General features: G+C 41.5%; 1 protein-coding gene across 6 annotated transcripts in view; it reads left to right on the top strand.

The window, feature by feature from the left end:
* inpp4b (inositol polyphosphate-4-phosphatase type II B) overlaps positions 1-20,953 on the top strand; it is a 940,291-nt gene that overhangs the window by 796,094 nt on the left and 123,244 nt on the right. For all 6 annotated transcript variants that reach the window (XM_072584130.1, XM_072584129.1, XM_072584133.1 and 3 more), the window contains one exon: positions 6,484-6,661. In XM_072584130.1, the coding sequence (XP_072440231.1) occupies positions 6,484-6,661 (178 nt within the window). The remainder of the gene's footprint in view (positions 1-6,483; positions 6,662-20,953) is intronic.

Raw genomic sequence — 20,953 nt, 5'->3', positions numbered from 1 at the left:
ATTTTAAATTATGTTTCAAGTTACATGTTTAATGAATACTACTAAGTAGCTATAGAGACAGAAGTCACATGTTTATAACAAACCAGCCAGTGCACTATGTATTGATGCATTCCTCCAAAAGTGCCCTGTTCCATACAAAGGGTTCTGTCATCGTGGTTGTGGGTATGTTTGCTGAGCTGGGAAGTTGGTTTGCAGATGTTTCATCCCCTGTCTCGGTGAAATCTTCAGTGTTTTGGAGGCTCCTGTGAAGCACTGCTGCACTGTCTTCTGGAATTTATTTGGTTCTGTTTCTGCTGCTTCCAGTTGCCGGTTCTGGTTGTTCACTGTAATGGCCAGTGTATTAGGTCAATATGCTTGCTGATGGAGTTCGTGGATGAGTGCCATTCGTCTAGAAATTCTCTGGTTGTCCTCTGTTTGGCTGGTCTTGTGATCACTGTATTGTTGCAATCGAAATTGTAGTCTTTATCATTTGTTTGTATGGCTACTAAGGACAGCTGGTCGAGGTATTTAGTGGCTAGTTGTCTGCCAGTTTATCCTATATAGTGTTGTGTGCAGTTTTTGCATGGAATCTTGTAAATTACATTAGTCTTGCACATGATGGGTAATGGGTCTTTTGTCCTGGTGGGTTGTTGTCTGAGCATGACTGTCGGTTTATGGGCTGTCATGAATCCCAGTGGTAAGAGAGGTTTGGCTGTCAGTTCTGAGACTTTTTTTATGTAAGGTAGCATGGCTAGTAAGTTAGGTTGTGGCATGTCCTCATCGTGTTGTTTGTCTGTTAGGCATCTGCGGATGAAGTTGCAGGTATATCCATTCTGGGCGAATACTTTGTAGAGGTGGTGTTCTTCCCTTCGTAGGTCGGGAGTGCTGCAGTGTATTGCAACCCTTTTTACAGGGTCCTACTGCAGATTTTCTTGTGTGTGTTCAGGTGGTTGCTATTGTAGTTTAGGACCTGGTTGGTGTGTGTGGTTTTCCCGTACACTTTTGTGGCGCATTCACCGTTCTGTATTCTTTCTACTAACACATTCAGGAATGGGAGGTGATTGTTGGTTTCCTTCCTGCTCTGGTAAATCTGATCCCTGTAAGCATGGTGTTGATAATCCGGTGTATATTCTCAATTTCTGTTTTCCTAATGATAACAATAGTGTTGTCTACATATCTGATCCAGCGTTTGGGTTTTATTTGTGGGAGGGCTGTTTGGTCCAGTCTTTGCTTCACTACTTCTGCTATGAGACCAGAGATGAGTGAACCCATAGAATAGATTAGAATACCTACAGTGTGGATAGAGGCCCTTCGGCCCAACAAGATCACACCAACCCTACGAAGAGTAACCCACCCAGATCCATTCTCCTACCTTATTAGTCTACATTTACCCTGACTAATGCACCTAACCTCCAGTCCAGACAACTACCTGGTAAATCTCCTCTGCACCCTCTCTAAAGCTTTCTCTTATAATGAGGCTACCAAAACTGAACACAATATTCATAGTGTGGTCTAACCAGGGCTCTATAGAGCTGTATCGTAACCTTGCAGCTCTTAAACTCAATCCTCCTGCTAATGAAAGCCAACACACCATGTGCCTTCTTAACAACCGTATCAACTTGGGTGGCAACTTTGAGGGATCTATGGACATAGACCCCAAGATCCCTCTGTTTCTCCACACTGCCTTTAATCCTGCATTCTGCATTCAGATTTGACCTTCCAAAATTAATCACTTCAGATTTTTCCAGACTTTTCCACCTTTATCAAATGCTTTGCTAAAATCCATGTATACCATGAACATTGGTTAATCTTCATCAATGTGTTTTGTCACATTCTCAAAGAATTCAGTCAGGCTTGTAAGGCATTACCTGCCCCTCAAAGCCATGCCGACTATCTCGAGTCAAACTATGGTTTTCCAAGTAATCACAAATCCTGTCCCTCAGAATCCTCTCCAGTAATTTGCTCACCACAGATGTAAGACTGACTGGTCTGTAATTCCCAGGATTATCCCTATCCGCTTTTTTGAACAAGGGAATAACATCAATAGCCACAGGTGAGGTGCTGGAAGACTGGAGGTTGGCTAACATGGTGCCACTGTTTAAGAAAGGTGGTAAGGACAAGCCAGCGAACTATAGACTAGTGACGGTGGTGGTGGGCAAGTTGTTGGAGGGAATCCTGAGGGACAGGGTGTACATGTATTTGGAAAGGCAAGGACAGATTAGGGATAGTCAACATGGATTTATGCGTGGGAAATCATGTCTCACAAACTTGATTGAGATTTTTTGAAGAAGTAACAAAGAGGTATGATGTGATCTATATGGCCTTCAGTAAGGCGTTCGACAAGGTTCCCCATGGGAAACTGGTGGGCAAGGTTAGGTCTCATGGCATACAGGAGAACTAGCCATTGTGTACCGAACTGGCTCAAAGGTAGAAGATAGAGGGGATGGTGGAGGGTTGTTTTTCAGACTGGAGGCCTGTGACCAGTGGAGTACCACAAGGATCAGTGCTGGGTCCACGACTTTTCGTCATTTATATAAATGATTTGGATGTGAACATAAGAGGAATAGTTAGTAAATTTGCAGGTTACACCAAAATTGAGGGTGAAGAAGGTCACCTCAGATTACAATGGGATCATGATAAGATGGGCCAATTGGCTGAGAAGTGGCAGATGAAGTTTAATTTAGGTAAATGCAAGGTGCTGCATTTTGGAAAAGCAAATCTTAGGAGGAACTTATACACTTCATGGTAAGGTTCTAGGGAGTGTTGCTGAACAAAGAGACCTTGGAGTGTAGGTTCATAGCTCCTTGAAAGTAGAGTCAGAGGTAGATAGGATAGTGAAGAAGTTGTTTGGTATGCTTTCCTTTATTGGTCAGAGTATTGAGTACAGGAGTTGGGACATCATGTTGCAGCTGTACAGTACATTGGTTAGGCCACATTTGGAATATTGTGCAGTTCTGGTCCCTTCCTATCAAAGGATGTTTGTGAAACTTGGAAGGGTTCAGAAAAAATTTACAAGGACATTGCCAGGGTTGGAGGATTTGAGCTATAGGGAGATGTTGAATAGGCTACGGCTGTTTTCCCTGGAGCATGGAGGCTGAGGGTGACCTTATAGAGGTTTATAAAATCATGAGGGGCATGGATAGGATAAATAGACAAAGTCTTTTCCCTGGGTGGGGGAGTCCAGAACTGAAGGGCATAGGTTTAAGGTGAGAGGGGAAAGATACAAAAGGGCCCTAAGGGGCAACTTCTTCATGCAGAGGATGGTACGTGTATGGAATGAGCTGCCAGAGAAAGTGGTGGAGGCTAGTACGATTGCAACATTTAAGAGGCATTTGGATGGGTGTAAGAGTAGGAAGGGTTTGGAGGGACATGGGCCGGGTGCTGGCAAATGGGGCTAGATTAGGTTGGGAAATCTGGTCAGCATTGACGAGTTGGGTGGAAGAGTCTGTTTCTGTGTTGTACATCTCTATGACTCTCTGACTCTATTTGTCATCCTTCAATCATCTGGCACTCCTCTAGTGGACAGTGAGGACGCAAGGATTGTTGCCAAAGACGCAGCAATCTCTACCCTTGTTTCCTGTAGAACTTTGAGTATATCGCATCTGGCCCAGGATACTTCTCTATCCTTAAGTTTTTCAAAATTTGCAGCACATCCTCCTTCTTAACATCGATGTGTTCGAGCATATCAGCCTGTTTTGCACTGTCGTCGCAAACGACAAGGTCCCTCTCAGTAGTGAATACTGAAGCAAAGTATTCATTAAGGACTTCCTCTGACTCCAAGCACAAGTTCCCTCCACTATCCCTGATCAGCCCTACCCTCACTCTGGCCATCCTCTTGTTTCTCACATAAATGTAGAATGCCTTAGGGTTTTCCTTAATCCTACCCACTAAAGCTTTTTCATGCCCTCTTCTAGCTCTCCTAATTCCATTCTTCAGTTCCTTCCCAGCTACCTTGTAACCCTGTAAAGCCCTGTCTTTTCCTTACCTCCTCAATCTTAAGTAAGCTTCTTTCTTCCACTTCACTAGATGTTCCTTCACACAAGGACACACAAGGTTCACTCACACTACCATCCCCTCCTTGCCTCAGTGGGACAAAACTATCCAACACTATCAGCACGGGTTCCCTAAACAACCTCCCACATTTCTGTCTTTCATTTCCCTTAGAACATTTGTTCTCAATTTACGTGCCCCAGTTTCAGCCTAATAGTATTGTAATTCCTCCTCCCCCAATTAAATACTTTCCCATAACGTCTGTTCCTATCCCTCTCCATGACTGTAGTAAAGGTCAGAGAGTTGTGATCACTATCACCGAAATGCTGTCCTACCGAGAGATCTGACACCTGGCATGGTTCATTGCCAAGCATCAAATCCAATATGGCCTCCCCTCTAGTTGGCCTATCTACATATTGAGTCAGGAATCCCTCCTGGACACACCTGACAAAGCTGCTCCATCCAAACTATTTAGAACTAAGGAGGTTCCAATCAATATTAGGGAAGTTAAAGTCACCCATAACAACAAACCTGTTACTTCTGCACCTTTCCAAAATCTTCCTCCCAATCTGCTCCTCCATGTCCCTGTTATTGATTTTGGGATGTGGGGTCTGTAGAAAACTCCCAATAAAGTGACTGCTCCTCTCCTGTTTCTGACTTCCATTCTCACTGACTCTGTAGACAAACCCTCTTTAATGACCTCCTTTCTGCAGCTGTGATACTATTCCTGATTAGCAATGCCACTCCTCCATCTCTTTTACCCTGGCCCCCCACCTCCCTTACCCATTCCCTTTGAAACATCTAAACCCTGGACCATCCAACAACCATTCCTGCCCCTGTGATATGTAAATATGTAAGAGCTAAGTAATTAAAGGGAAATACTGGACCAGACGATGTGTTGTAACTGCATGATGTTGGAGCTGGTGGATTCAATTCATTGAAACCACATCTAACAAGTGATGGTGGCTTGAAGGACACCAGCTCAGAGTTGATGAGTTGGATTCTGCAATTCAAATACTGTGACACTTCAGGGAGGGGGACATTTAGCTAGATCCTATGTTTCAGGAGACAGTCACACCCTTAGAATGACTGCCTTGAATTTAGTCATTTAGACACAAGTAGGTGTGACTATGAGCAAAGCAGATACAAGGATCCAGGAGGTAGAGTTGAGGGAACCTCAGCCGATGAGCTTGTCTAATGGGGGAGGATTGTGGAGCTGTAGGAAGGATGAGCGAACTGACCATAGAAGCGTGGTACAGGTAGTCATTCAAAATGGGGGAGAAAGGAAAAATGTGTTATAAATGGGGATAGTACAGTCAGGGGAATAGATACTGTTTTCTGTGGCCAATATTGAGAATCCCAGAAGCTATGTTGCTTGTCTGGTGTCAGGGTTCAGGATATCTCATCTGGGCTGCAGATGGACTTGGAGTGGGAGGTGAAAGTATCAATTATCAATTCCCACATTGGTATGAACAATATACATAGAAAGCGGAAAAAGCTTCTGCAGAGTGAATATGAGCACCTCGGGGCGAAACTAAAAAAAACAGAACTAAAACGGTTTAACTCACTGAGTAACGACCTGAGCCACAAGCAAATTGATACAGGGTCAAAAAGACAGAGGTAAACTTGGGGGTCAAAGATTGGTGTGGGAGAAACGGGTTTGAATTCATAGGACATTGGCAGCAGTACCAGGGAAGGAGAAGCTGTTCCGATGGGATGGCTCATCTGAGTCATGCTGGGATCAGAGTCCTTGCAAATCGAATATTTTGGCCTCTCTATAGGGCTTTAAATGAAATAGTTGGTGGGGGTGTTCAGTTGCATGTAAAATTCAAATGTTGGAAATGACATGCAATATCCATACGAAGACTTTCTTACAGTCATACGTAGCCAAGCAAGATCCAGTGCCCAGAAGCAAGGACATTGTCATGAAGGTAGACGTAAACTGACCTTATTCCTCCTGAAGAAAGTACACATAACAAATAATCAAAACTTTTATAATTTAGAAAATAAAAATAAGCTTACTCATTATTCACCTTATCATCTGATTTTGGCAGTGGAGTTTTCTCCAAGAGTTTGACACATGTTTTGACTTCTACTGCCACTTTGTAAAAGACCCAGTGAAGATATCATTACTCTTTACTCAGTATGTGCCCCTCAATCTAATGACAGTATAGAAATTCAGAGGGAGAAGTATGCTTTCATGAAATAACAGTTCCTCATATCTAGAGCTTCAGCATTTTATTCAATCAGATGAGTATGGACTAGTTAATTTTCAGGTTTGAGTCATCCACTGTCATTTTAGATAGACTCACATGTAAAGGCCATGATTTGGAGATGCCGGTGTTGGACTGGGGTGTACAAAGTTAAAAATCACACAACACAGGTTATAGTCCAACAGGTTTAATTGGAAGCACTAGCTTTCTGAGCGCTGCTCCTTCATCAGCTGATGATGGCTGTTCTACTAATCTTGATTTGACTTGATGTGCATCATGTTTTCTGTTTTGTTTTCTCTAGTTCATCATACCAGTATATCTATTACTCGCCCGAAGACACGACCAAAGCAAAAGAAGTAATAACCAACATTTATAAGCTTCAACCGCTCATATTGAGCAACACAGAGCTTCTACTTACTGCAGCAAGACAACACTCTACTGACAGTCTCAAGGATTCATTGAAAACACTCAGTGAAATTGTAAGCATTTAGACTGTTTACTTTAAAGGGATGCTAACTGTGTCATGATTGACTTCTTATTCAGGATCCCTGCCAGCTTTTCATTCTACAGCTTACAATTGGTTGAGTATTGCAGTAGGGGGAGTTCAGGGATTAAGAAGGAAATCTTCTTTGTCAACAGTTTCAATGTAGGTGGCTAGGAGATTCTTAGAGGTAACTTTGCACTCTTTATTGTAGTAGTAATTTGTTAAAACTATAAGATTAACCTTATTTTCAACCTTTTAAATAGGGTCCAAAGATCTCCACACTTGATGCCTAAATAGGAAATATTGAAGCTATCATGTGGGATGATGGCTACTCAATCAGATAACTGCTCACTTTATTACATAAAAGCTAATCAATGGGCCTTAGGCAGCCATTTTCTTTAAAAATGCTTACTCTTAACTCCTAAGGTTAAGGAGTCTCAGAAACTTGAGTAACAGATAAAATTAGCCATTTCATACTGCTGCAGTGTAGTGGCAGGACAAGTGATTTTTGTCATAATTCCATGCTGCCATCAGGCCAATGATATCCTGCCTATTGCACTGATGAGTAATATTCTACATATGTTCTGGTGCCAGTGTGATACCAAGCATGTAGGCTGCATTTACCAATAACTGGTGGGTTTTCACAAATAGCGCTGCGTGTTGGCTGTTTGTCATAGGCAGAATACTGGCTGCACTCAACCAGCCTGTCTTGTGCCTGTCCCACCGAACTCATCTCTTCCTTTCTCGACACCGTCCTATCCCCCTTAGTCCAGGAACTCCACACCTATGTTTGTGACAGCACGCATGCCCTTCACCACCTCCAAGATTTTCATTTCTCCGGCCCCCAACGCCTCATCTCCACCATGGACATCTAGTCCCTGTGCACACCCGTCTGCCATGACGAAGGTCTCCAAGTCCTCCATTTATTCCTCTCATGCCATTCCAACCAGCACCCTTCCACTGATACCCTCATCCGCCTGGCTGAACTGGTCCTCACCCACAACAACTTCTCCTTCCAATCCTCCACTTACTCTAAACCAAAGGGGTAGCCATGGGCACTCGCATGGGACCCAGTTATGTCTGCCTCTTTGTCGGATACGTGGAACAGTCCATCTTCCGCAGTTACACCGGCACCACCCCCAACCTGTTCCTCTGCTACATTGATGACTGTATCGGTGCCGCCTTGTGTTCCCACGAGGAGGTTGAACACTTCACCTTCCACCCCGACCTCAAATTCACCTGGACCATCTCAGCAACCTCCCTTCCCTTCCTCGATCTCTCCATCACTGTCTCTGGCGACCAACTAACCACAGACATATACTACAAGCCCACCAACTCCCACAGCTACCTAGACTACACTTCCTCCCACCCTACCTTCTGTAAAAATGCCATCCCTTATTCCCAATTCCTCCACCTCCACTGCATCTGTTCCCAGGATGACCAATTCCACCTCAAAGTCCCAGATGGCCCCCTCCTTCCACAATCACAACTTCCCTTCCCACATGGTTGACGATGCCCTCCAGAACATCTCCTCCACTTCATGCACTACTGCCCTTGAACCCCAATCTCCAACACAGCAAGGACAGAATCCCTGGTCCTCACCTTCCACCCCACCAACCTCCGGATTCACATCATCTTCTGCCACTTCTGCCACCTCCAAACAGACCCCATCACCTCAGATATATTTACCTCCCCACCCCTACCAGCATTCCGAAAGGACCATGACCTCAGGGACTCCCTTGTCAGGTCCACACTCTCCCACTAGCCAACACCCCACTCCTGGCACCTTTCCCTACCACTGTAGGAAGTGCAAAACCTGCACCCACACCACTCACCTCATCTCTGTCCAAGGCCCCAAGGCATCCTTAGACATCCATCATCTGCTGCATCCATTGCACCCAGTGTGATCTCATCTACATCGGGGAGACAGGACGGCTTCTTGCGGATCATTTCAGAGGACATCTCTAGGACACCTGCACCCACAAACCCCACCGCCCCGTGGCTGAACACTTCAACTCCATCAAGGGCATACAGGTCCTGGGCCTCCTCCACTGCCAAACAGGTACCACCCGACACCTGGAGGAGGAACGCCTCATGTTCCACCTTGGAGCCCTGCAACCATGTGGGATAAATGTGGATTTCAACAGCTTCCTCATTTCCCCTCCCACATTATCCCAGTCCTAAGCCTCCAACTCGGCACCGCCCTCCGGATCCGTCCATCACATCCCCCCTCTGATCTATCACCTTCTCCCTTACCTTCATCCATCTGTTGCTTTCCCACCTATCTTGCCCCTGACCCCACCCCCTTCCCATTTATCTCTCAGCCCAACCCACAAGCCTCACACCTGATGAAGGGCTTATGCCCAAAACATCAATTCTCCTGCTCCTCGGATGCTGCCTGACCTGCTGTGCTTTTCCAGCACTTCACTCTCGACTCTGACTTCCAACATCTACAGTCCTCACTTTTTCCCTCTGCATTCAACCAGCCTGTCCTTGCAAAATACAGAACATACAGCTCAAAATTATATGTGATTCCCCTCTTGGACAATACTTACTGAACAATCTGGAGTGGGCTAAGAATTAGGTAAAAACAATGACTGCAGATGCTGGACATCAGATTCTGGAACCAATTTCAGATTACTATTCGAACTTGCACAGTGGCTCACTTGTGCATGTAGAAGCTATATACAGAAGATCATTTTCTTATGACTCTGTGACTCTATGTCCAGACATTGCACCTGTTTCAATTTAAAGTAAACCTTGGGGGACATATGCTGCCTGGTGCACTTGCCATGGTAATGCCGCAGCCAATCAGAGTCCACATGCCAGCAATCTCCAAACCTTTTACTCATGCAATATAAATTATTGTTCCCATTGAAATTTGCTTTTTTGCATTTGTACCAATGAGTGCACAGTGAAAAGCTTCAATAAGACATCTTTTTTTAAAATTCCAACCCCAGGTTCTGTATTTCAAGTGATGAAATGCAGTATTTCTGTGGTCTTCAAACTAGGGACCCCAGCCTTGGAATAGGAGCAGGTACACTGTGCACTCAAGACAAATAGGCAGCAAAAGATTTATGTGGAGTCGGAAGGGCAGAACATGTTTTCTTCCAATAAAACAAAACTTATTTCAAGATCCACTTTACAACTCTATTAGGAGCCTAACATCTGACATCTACCATTTATCATTACTGAGCATTTCAAGGGGTATTCATTGTTTTGGATTATTATTCTATCAAGCAGACAGGATAACACCAGAGATGGTGGACACATACCAGCATCTCCCATTTATATGAAGCAAAAATAATCCTCACATTTACTCTTCCAGAGGAGCTTCTCAGCTTGGCTATTCTCAGTGAAAGTCTGTGCAAAAAATCTATTTGCAGACATGTTAATTTGACCTTCAATGTGTTCTCATCTAACTGGCACATTAAGCACACAAATCATCATTATAGCTAGCTGTAGACTAGCCCAAAACCTCTTGACATTTCTTAAATGTTTGAATGTCCTCATGTTTGAAATTCTAATTTGCATATTTGGTGCCAATGGTTTCATGAAACAGTGTTAACAATTCAAGGAAAATTGAATTTGAGTGGCAGATTTTAACTTTCAGGCAGGTGCACCCCAATTTGAGCAGGAAGGAAGCTATTTGGTGCCAATGGTTTCATGAAACAGTGTTAACAATTCAAGGAAAATTGAATTTGAGTGGCAGATTTTAACTTTCAGGCAGGTGCACCCCAATTTGAGCAGGAAGGAAGCTAGTGTCTTTTTTGAGGCATAAGTCTCAGTTGAATGGAACTGGTGTGTTATGGGTGTTAAACAGCGGATAGTGCAAGTTGCTAGATTCAGACCCATGCAATATCAGACATCCCAGAGACTTCACAGTTGGAAGCAAAGTAAGATGGAGATGGTAGCCATAAGCCAGGAATCCAGTGAGGCAGCAGATTAAGTTAATTTTATGAGGGCTCCACTGAAGTAATTTAAATCTTGGCTAATCTTCAATGGTAACTCCAGTAAAATTGGGCAGTGTGTGAACAGTGTATGATCCAACCAGTTCTGTCTTACACTGGAGATCCAGATATTGCGTAACAACCTCTATGTGTATATTAAATGGGACCTACCAGATGATGTAGGTGAGTGATTAAAGTAGTCAGCAAAGACCCTCATAAAAATGACAACAATAGCAGTGATGACCTGTAGTACATAATCTGCCAATCCCATTTTGAGGTTGTTAGTTGTCAATTATGATGAAATGTCATATTAGGTTGCTTGCATATGCTCCACTGTCAATGCATTATTTTAATTGCACTTTTTTTTTGCCAAACTGCACTAGGCATTTTATCCACTGCAAATTTATACTGAAAGCATTGAGAAGCAAGAGATAAATGGCAGAAATTCTTTTTCTCCCTAGTGATTGTAAGTGATAAATTTTGGTAAGGAAATCGTAGATTTCCCTTGCTGTACTTTGAATATTGTTGTAGGATCCTTTGTGTCCACCTGAGCAGTGCTCACAGTTTAACTGAATGGTGAATAAAAAGGAAGTCCTGCTCGAAGAAAAATTATTATGACTTTTCTAATGTAATGTTAATGCTTCAGAATATTGCACCATGATGAGCAGGGTTGTTGGGGTGAAACATAGGAACAGGAATAAACTTTTCAGTCTCTCAGTAAAACAAACAAGGCAGGTGTGATACAGTTAATGGTAGGACCCTGGGTAGGTATCGTCGAGCAGAGAGACCTAGGTTCAGGGACATATCCTTTGAAAGTTGCATCACAGGTAGAAGGGATGGTTAAGAAAGCATTTAGCAAGCTTACCTTCATTGCTCAGCCCATTGAGTATAGGAGCTGGAACATCATGTTGAGGTTGCACAGGATTCACTGGAATGTAGAAGGTTGAGGGGTGACCTTACAAAGGTTTATAAATCATAAGGGGTATAGATAACGTAAGTAGCTAAGGTCTTTTCCCTAGGGTGGAGGGGTTGATTTGATTTCATTTATTAATGTCACATGTACCTAGGTACAATGGAACATTTTGTTTTGCTTACAACACAGGCAGATCATATCATACAAAGTATAATAGAGCATGTGAACGATACAATGTTACAGCTGCAGAAAAGGTGCACAGAAAGCGAGATCACTATTACATTTAAAATTTGAGAGTTCCATTCAGAGGTATAATACCAACAGGGAAAAAACAGTTATTGAATCTATTCATATGTATATACAAACTTCTACATCTTCTGCCCAATGGAAGAGAGTATAGCTGAGCAGGGAGGGTCTTTGATTATGTTGATTACTACCCTGAGGCAGCAGGAAGTATAGATAGAGTGAATGGATGGAAGGCTGGTTTGTGTGATGGACTGGGCTGTGTTCACGACTCTCTGTCGTTTCTTGAGGGTTTGGGAACAGCAGATGCCAAACCAAGCTGTGATGCATCCAGATATAATGCTTTCTCAGGTGCGCCTATAAAACTTGGTAAGTGTCCTTGTGGACATAGCAAATTCCCTTAGTCTCCTGAGGAAGTAGAGACTTTGTTGTGCTTTCTTGATCATTGCATTGACATTTGTGGACGAGGACATAATGTTGATGATCATCACTACCAGGAACCTGAAAATTAAATTACCAATCTCAGTTGCACTTCTGTTGTTGAACAAATTGGTGGCATATCCCCACAAAGAAGAAAGGAAATCAGAGGGAATATAATATTTAATATTTCTCTTGTTGCCCTTTTTTTCCAAATCAGGATTGATGAAGTCCTTGAATGGTGGCAACTGTCCAGCTTTTGGTTGAAGTTTGGTAGAGTTATCACAGAAAATTAAGTTGATGTTTTACTTCAGTGACCCAGCAGGGTATAATTATGTACACACGATGATCTGACATGGCAAATTGTTAATAAAGCACAAATGTTATTCCATCTGATAGTGTGTGGCCAAGGGCTCTTAATAGTGCAGTCATACAAGCATAGAATCAGACCTTTTGATCCAATCAATCCATGCCGACCATAATCCCAAACTAAACTAGTCTCACCTGCCTGCGCTTGGCCTCTGAGCATTTCTTATTCATGTGCTTATACAAATGTCTTTTAAACATCGGAACTGTACCCGCATCCACCACTTCCTCTGGAGGTTCATTCCACACATGAACCACTCTCTGTGTAAAAAAAGTTGCCTCACATGTCTATTTTAAATCATCTTCTCTCACCTTAAAAATGGATCTCCTAGTCTTGAAATCCCCCACCCTAGGTAAAAGGCACATGTCATTCACCTTATCTATACCACTCATGATTTTATAATCCTCTATAAGGTCACTCCTTAACCTGTACACACCAGTGAAAAGGATTATAGCCTATCCAGCCTCTCCTTATAACTCAAACCATCCATTCCCAGCAACATTCTGGTAAATCTTTTCTGAATCCTTTCCAGCTTAATAATATTCTTCCTGTAACAGAGTGACCAAAACTGGACACTGTACTCCTGAAGAGCCATCATCAATGTCCTGTGAAAACTCAACATGACATCCCAACATTAATGTAATTTCACAAGTTAACTGTAGCATTTTAATCTGTAGCATTTTAAACCATGCTCAAATCTTCAGCCGATCATAATATGATCCTCCTCACAACACTTAGGCATAGCTTGCTTATATATCTATGAAAGTGAATACCATTTTTCTCAGTAGTACTACCTTGAAGAACTTCAAGAACTTCACTTTTCACTTGAGAGAAGCCAATATTTTACCAGTTTTCCAAATATCCTATATCCATACGTCTGTGCATTGACTATCACTGAGAGGAAAGGATTTGGACAGTAGATGATCTGAATAATTGATGCATTAATGCAGCTAGTAACTCTTCCTTTTTATTTAACAACTGACATAAGTACTGCCAGACAAAAGGTCTGTAACAACGCGAAAGAAAAAGCAAACATAATTCCAAATACAGCAAACATCTGTATTCTTGGACTTGAGAGGACATGTTCATGAACTCTGTCACAGTCACATCCTAAATCAGAGATGAGAATAACATACAGTATGCAAAGAAACATGGAAAATAGGAGCAGGAGTAGATCATTTGGCCAATTAAGGCTACTCTGCCATTCAGAATCCTCTATCTTGAAGCCATTTTCCAGTTTTCTCACATTGCTGTTTGATGTCTTTATCTGCCAAAGCCTCCACTGATATGTCTGTCCTTTTACCTCCCTTATCTCCTCCAGTGATTAATTATAACCTAACTCCTTTGGTCAAAACTATTAGTCAAAACCTTATGTTGCTCAGTAACAAATTTAATTTGATAATGTTCCTGTGAAGCAACTTCAGATGTTCTGCTGCATGAAAGGTAACATACAGGCCTCAGTTATTTAAGGCCAAAGATAAGGTTCACATTTTAATGATTTTGATTTTCATTTTATTTATTCACAACATGTGGGAAGGGGGGAGTTATGCACCACCTTTGATGGTGCAAGTGACCAGGAACATCCTTAAAGCACTGCAGTACATGTAATGAAAGGACTCCCACCATGCTATTCATCAGAAAGTATGAGATTTTGATGCAGCATTAATGAAGTAAGAGTAATATATTTCCAAGTCAGAGTTTTGCTGAGCTTGGAGGAATATTTTGGATATGTTAATTTTCCCAGCCACCTGCTCTTGTCCATATGCTCACACCTTCTTTCCCTCTCACCCAGCCACACACGCACTATCACTCTCTCTCTCTCTCTCTCTCATGTGCATGCACACACATCACAAATAAGTCAATGGAGTGAATTTTCATTTGCAGATTTGTATCTGCAGATACATTCTATTTTAGTTAAAACAAAGCACACAGTCTGTAGGCAGTCAGTCCATTTGACATTTTATAAATTCCTACTTTGGAAATAGAACCAGTCTGACTCAAGGTTGGAATACAGACAGACTCTGACCTCACACCTTTGATGCATTATCTGAGCTGACATGTCACCTTTTTTTTGTAAAACCTTAAGTTATCTCAGGAATGTGACTTGAAAGAAGTTCTGGGATTTACATATTAATGAATTGAAACCTGTAACTCCATCTTGGTGATTAAAGACTTAACAGCAATCAAGGTTTGTTCAATACATTGCATCATATGTATGACATTTTGATCTTTTACTATAAATTGTGTCCTATGATCCTGTCCCATGAGCTACCTGATGAAGGAGCAGCACTCCGGAAGCTTGTACTTGCAAATAAACCTGTTGGACTATTACCTGGTATTGTGAGATTTAACATTGCAATGATGGTGGAGGGAGTTGATGTTTAAAGTTCTTCCAATTTCAATGGAACAGCACTTATCCAGGCAAATGGAAAGCATTCCACCTTATCTCTGATTTGTACTTTGCAGGTGGTGAGAAGGCACTTGGGAATTGGGAGATGAGTTATTCACTGCAGAATACTTATCCTTTGACATATTATTGTAGTTAGACTATTTATTTAACTGGTTCAGTTAAGTTTCATATCAATGGTAAACTCCATAATATTGATGATGGTAATGCTATTGAATGTCAAGGAGATGTGGTTCAACTTTTTGTTGGTGATTCTCAATGCCTGGGGCTTGTGTGTTATGAAAGTTACTTACCACTCATCAACTCGATTTTGACTGTTATCCAGTCCTTCCAACATGTGGCCATAGACCGTTTGTTTCTTTATCTGATATTCTGTTCAATACCAGAAAATAATTATTTTTTCCACTGGATTGTTTGCCGGAATATGTCAAACCACGTTAACTAGATAAATTAGATAGTAAACCCATGAGGTTTTGCGTATTGGAGATGAAGACCCCACATTGTTGCAATTTGTACCACCACTTGTGGGCCATATCACTTTTAAAAACGTTTTATCATATTTAGCAAAGCCTGACACCTGATAATATGTAGGCATTGTCAGTATTCTGAATTGCTTGGGTGTTAATTTTGGAAGATATTACATCATTTTGCCTTATGGTTTAATTTGAATATGCTCGCCCATCATTCAGCAAGCTCTCCTGGTTGTCTTTTCCACTTTTGCCTGAAATGATTGCTTGATCTAAAATAGGCAGGGATTTGTCAGGGAGGACCTCAGTCCATTTTCCAATTTCTGGCTGTGACATTTAAAAACAGGGACAGAGAAAAGTAAACTCGTACCTCACACATGCCAATGCTTAATCTTGCTCATCATTCATTATATTACGTGGTAAGACCATTTTAGTTGCTTTGTGTTGAAACCCTCAATGTTAATGAACAGCTTTCATGCTTGGCCTCTTACCCAATGATGCCCCATAGTTATGCACCATAGCATTTGGAATGGGATAACTGACTGAAAGCTTGAATGCATGGATCTCCCAGGTTAAGTTGGTTGATTGACAGGATGAATAAAGATTTCAGAGTTTTTGAAATCAACTTGTGAAGAAGAGGTTGAAGATAAGCTCAAATTGGAGATGAGATTCCAAAGCCGTAGGCTTATGGTTAAGAATGGAAATGGTTACAAAAATGTTTGTTACTGACAGCCAGCCAGTACCAGACTGAAATAACAACCATCCACATACCTTAAAGGAAATGATGAGCAAAATCACTGTAGTATTGAAACCCATACCTCTCAGTTTGAAAATAATGCTCAATGTGAAAATGGAGCAAATAGTAAGACACAATATAATTAAAATAAGGATTAGACAAAATGACAAATAAAATACTTGATTGTATTATAAGAGAATTTGAATAGAAATCATCAGCGGATAATGAAGCTGTATAAGACACTAACTCTGTTAATTCTGAAGTGCAGTTTAAGGTAACCATTCTGGAGAGTAAATAATTCAGATTGGTCTTATAAAAGTAAACTTTGAGGTCATCTGATTAATAATATGTCTAATATTTGTGAATTATATTAATAATGTTAAATTAAAGCACTTTTTGTCTTTTAATACTAGAAAGTGGATTGTTCAGCAAGGGATGCTAAAAGAGGGGAGTTTGATGCATTCATGTAAATTAAATCAATCTTAAATCCATTTGTTGAAGCTCAACCAATCAGAAAACTACACTTGAAACTAATAGAACAGATCTGGCTTTTGGATAATTAGTGAAACTAAATCATTGCTGGAAATTTGGAGTATTTAAATTACTATATTTATCATATTAGTCTTCAAAGATCTAGAAGGCTTATCTAGAGAATTTATCATTTAAATAAGAAACTGTAACATAGAATTGAGGTATTTCTCATTGAATCTGTGCTGTGAATACTGGTTTATCTTAATAGGTAGCATTCCTTTGGTCTTGTCACTCTTGAAAGGAAATTGATATAGAGTCAAAAAGCCAGACAGCATATAAACAGCCTATTTGGTCCAACTAGTCCACACCTACAATGTTCCCAAATTAAACTAGTCCCATTTGCCTGTGTTTGGCCTATAGACCTCCAAACATTTCTTATTCATGTTTGTATTGTCTTTTAAACAGGGCAGAGTAGGAACTTGTCGAAAAGGTGTGTGTGCGCGCGCTAATTTGAGACTCACCCCCCAAAGGCAGCAGCAGTCTTGCTGTTGGTGTCCAGTCTGGCTGCCGTCTCCATTCGGTTCCTTCATTTTGTTCTGGAGTTTCATTGGGGAGAAGAAATAAGAGGCATCTGGCCACTTCACTCCATCCGCTGGCTGGAAACGTGGAGAGTTGAAAGCACCCGGGCAGGTGGGATGGAGGGAGGTGGTTTGCACGGTGTGCCGCTGCCTAGTCTCCTGAACAAGGAGCAGACATAGCAAGTGCTCACTCTGTCAATCCCATTGATGTGAAGCAGGGAAGAGGCTTCAGCAATGCTGCAGGTCCGTTACCCGCAAGTCGGTGTCTGCTCAGAAACAAACCCTGAGACAGAGAGAGGGAGCAAGGCAGATGGAGAGAGGAAAAAGAAAACTTCAGAAAACTCCCAGCCCCAAAGGAGAGGCATTGAATCAGTTATCCGACCAATCAGTTATCCAAAAATAAATATTGCCCACCCATCTCGTTCGGATAATTGAGGTTCCTCTGTATATTCTGCTCCAGTTTGGGCCTTAAACATGGCTGGCAGTGACTCAGAAATAAGTCCAAATGGTGTCAGAGAAGATTAGAAAAGGGACTGGTGGGAGTTGGCAGCAGCCTGTAATAGTGAAAATGATTCAAAAGAAGAAATCCTGTTCCTCTAATCCTTGTTCCTCCCAAACATTAACTGGGATTTCCAGCAGTATATTTAAACTGGTTACGCTGTTTGTAAATTAAACAAATATAAGTGGAGCAGGCCTGGCAACGACTTCACTTATTGCTGATCATCTTCCAGTTGGGGTCCTTTCTAAGGTATTAGGCTCCTTATTAACGAATAATGTTATGCATTGTTATGTAATGTGTCTAATATCCTTTGACCCGAACTTGGAATCCTCTCTTTACCAATATGATGCTTTCGTAAAATAACTGCAGATTGAATTTGGGATGTTTGTCTCAAATTCTGCCTGGGAGACTAGTACTGCAAAGAAAGATAGTTCGCCTGTTGTTTTTTGCAAAACTCTCTCATTTACTGATTATATTTTCAACTTATTTCGTCATATAATCTACTAAAAAGTCCAATGATCTGAATACCTCCATTGACTGGATTCAATTGTCGATTTTCAGCCTAAGTCATAAATGTTCCACATTAGCTAGTAAAGTTACAGTGATAGTAATGATACCTTAATTAAGTTACTGCATTTGAAGAATTAAAAGATCTTCTACCCCACCATCAAAAAAGACAACATTCTAAAAGAGTAATCAATAACATTTTTGTAAAGTAAACATTATTAACCTCTAATCAATCAAAATAGAATGGATTTAAGTGTGATTTTATAGTCACTCTCATTGCAAACTATCATAAAAGTAATAGTAAGTATTAGTATTAACAAAAGTTGAAGACTTTAAAATTCTACAAAAACAAAAACTAAAAATCAATTTACAAAAACTCCTAATTAAATCAGGCTTGGTGTCCAATTCCCATACTATAACTAGTAACTCATTTTGTGTTCTTTATTTTAGTTGAAACTGGACAAGTTTCACAGTAATAATGAACATAAAAAACTGGTCCCCTGACCTGTCAGGTTGTGTTGAATGAATATTGTGATGTTTATGTAAATATAGTTTAATGAGATGTTCTGAAGTCAACGGGTTTTAAAATCACTAGCAGGGTAATTAGAGTAGTTGGCATTATATTTAATGAAACACAGGATCTAAGTTCTATAAACCTGAATATCTCTGCTGGTGAAGTAACACTTGGACTGTAACTTGTCACAATTTGGGCTTGATTTCAAATTTTGTGCAAGTTCATGAAAACTTAGATAATTAAGAGAGAGAGGTAAGAACAATGACTGCAGATGCTGGAAACCAGATTCTGGATTAGTGGTGCTGGAAAAGCACAGCAGTTCAGGTAGCATCTGAGGAGCAGTAAAATCGACGCTTCAGGCAAAAGCCTTTCATCAGGAGTACAGGCAGAGAGCCTGAAGAGTGGAGAGATAAATGAGAGGAGGGTGGGGGTGAGGAGAAAGTAGCATAGACTACAATAGGTGAGTGGGGCCTCCTTCACCGCCGCTCCCTCACCACCCGATGCCTGGAGGAAGAAGAACGCCTCATCTTCCACTTCGGAACACTTCAACCCCAAGGCATCAATGTGGACTTCAACAGTTTCCTCATTTCCCCTTCCCCCACCTCACCCCAATTCCAAACTTCCAGCTCAACACTGTCTCCATGACTTGTCCTACCTGCCTATCTTCTTTTCCACCTATCCACTCCACCCTCCACCCTGACCTATCACCTTCATCCCGTCCCCCACTCACCTATTTTACTCTATACTATTTTTTCCCCACCCCCACCCTCCTCTCATTTACCTCTTCACCCTTGAGGCACTCTGCCTGTATTCCTGATGAAGGGCTTTTGCCCGAAACGTCGATTTTACTGTTCCTCGGATGCTACCTGAACTGCTGTGCTTTTCCAGCACCACTAATCCAGAAAATGGAGAGAGAGAGACTTCTTTATTAACTTGGTTGCTGTGATCGATTTGCTTGATGTGACCTTAATGATTTGAGTTACATTGTCTAATATTCATTCCAGATTTTATTGTCAATTTTATACATTGATTAAAAGTTTAATTTGAGATTAGTGAGTTTACCATTCAGTGGTTAAGTTGTACTTGCTAAGTAGGTCATTGTTTATTGCTGCGTTGCCTTTGACTGTGTGGAAGTAATCGTGTGCAGTTGGTCTGGGATAGGCTGGGAACTGCTTATTGAAGTTGGTCACATGTGAATGGGAGTAAACATAGTTGACATCAGCTATCATGAGCCAGACTTTCTTGCTCGAGATAGGAGCAAGAATCACAAAAGTTCTCAGCTCAGCCTGCCTGCTTCTGGCGAAGGTACCTGCAAGAATGCGATCTTTGTGACTGACAGGAAGTTTCTGGAAAAATGTCAGAGGCAACCACAGAGGGTGCTCGATGCTAAGGGAGACAGTTTTAAAGGACCCATCATGTTGTGGGACTTAGTGCTATGGGACATAACCCAATTAAAAGACCCTCCATTGACCTCTCACACACTTTATTCCCTCTCTTATCCACTATCATCTCTTATGTCCAATACACCAAGATATGCACCAAAACAACCCAAATGCTGTGCTTCTCCGTTCACCTGTCGTGCCCCCATGCCAAGATATGTCACTTCCATACCCATGCACCCTCTATATTTGAACCATATAGTGACAGCCCGATATGAAAATTGAATGTTTTCTTTTGATTTTAGGAATTAATTGATAACTTACACTGTTTTAAATAAAGCTCCTTTTCTCAACAGTCCAATAAACGTTAGCTTAATTGGCTGGATGGTTTGTATTGCAGACTGATGCCAGCAGCATGGGTTCAATTCCTGCACCAGCTGAGGTTACTCTGGACTCTCCTTCTCAACCTCTCCCCTCGCCTGAAGTGTTGGTGACCCTCCGGTTAAGCCATTACCAGTCATCTCTCTCTAACAAGAGAGCAACCCTATGGTCTGGTGAGACAATGGCGAATTGTACATTAACCCTTGCAGAACTATTACTTCATAACATCGTCCTCCAAGTATTTTCCTTATAGTTAACCCATAATGGATTAATATGTAAATATGTATTGTATTGCATTTGGCACTACAATAACTCCCTTCATGTCCCTCACCTTATGAGTGCAGGTGGTCTTGATGTGTTACACTTGCTCAGAAAACATTCACAAGTATGAAGATAGAAGGAAGGTCTCTTACTTGAGGGTTGATTGCGATTTTGATCTGTGGATCATCTCTCTGTTG

This window comes from Chiloscyllium punctatum, chromosome 14 (assembly GCF_047496795.1).
Source record: "Chiloscyllium punctatum isolate Juve2018m chromosome 14, sChiPun1.3, whole genome shotgun sequence".
Classification (NCBI taxonomy): Eukaryota; Metazoa; Chordata; class Chondrichthyes; order Orectolobiformes; family Hemiscylliidae; genus Chiloscyllium; species Chiloscyllium punctatum.
Note: the sequence above shows the minus strand (reverse complement) of the source record. Positions and strands in the feature narration are given on the sequence as shown.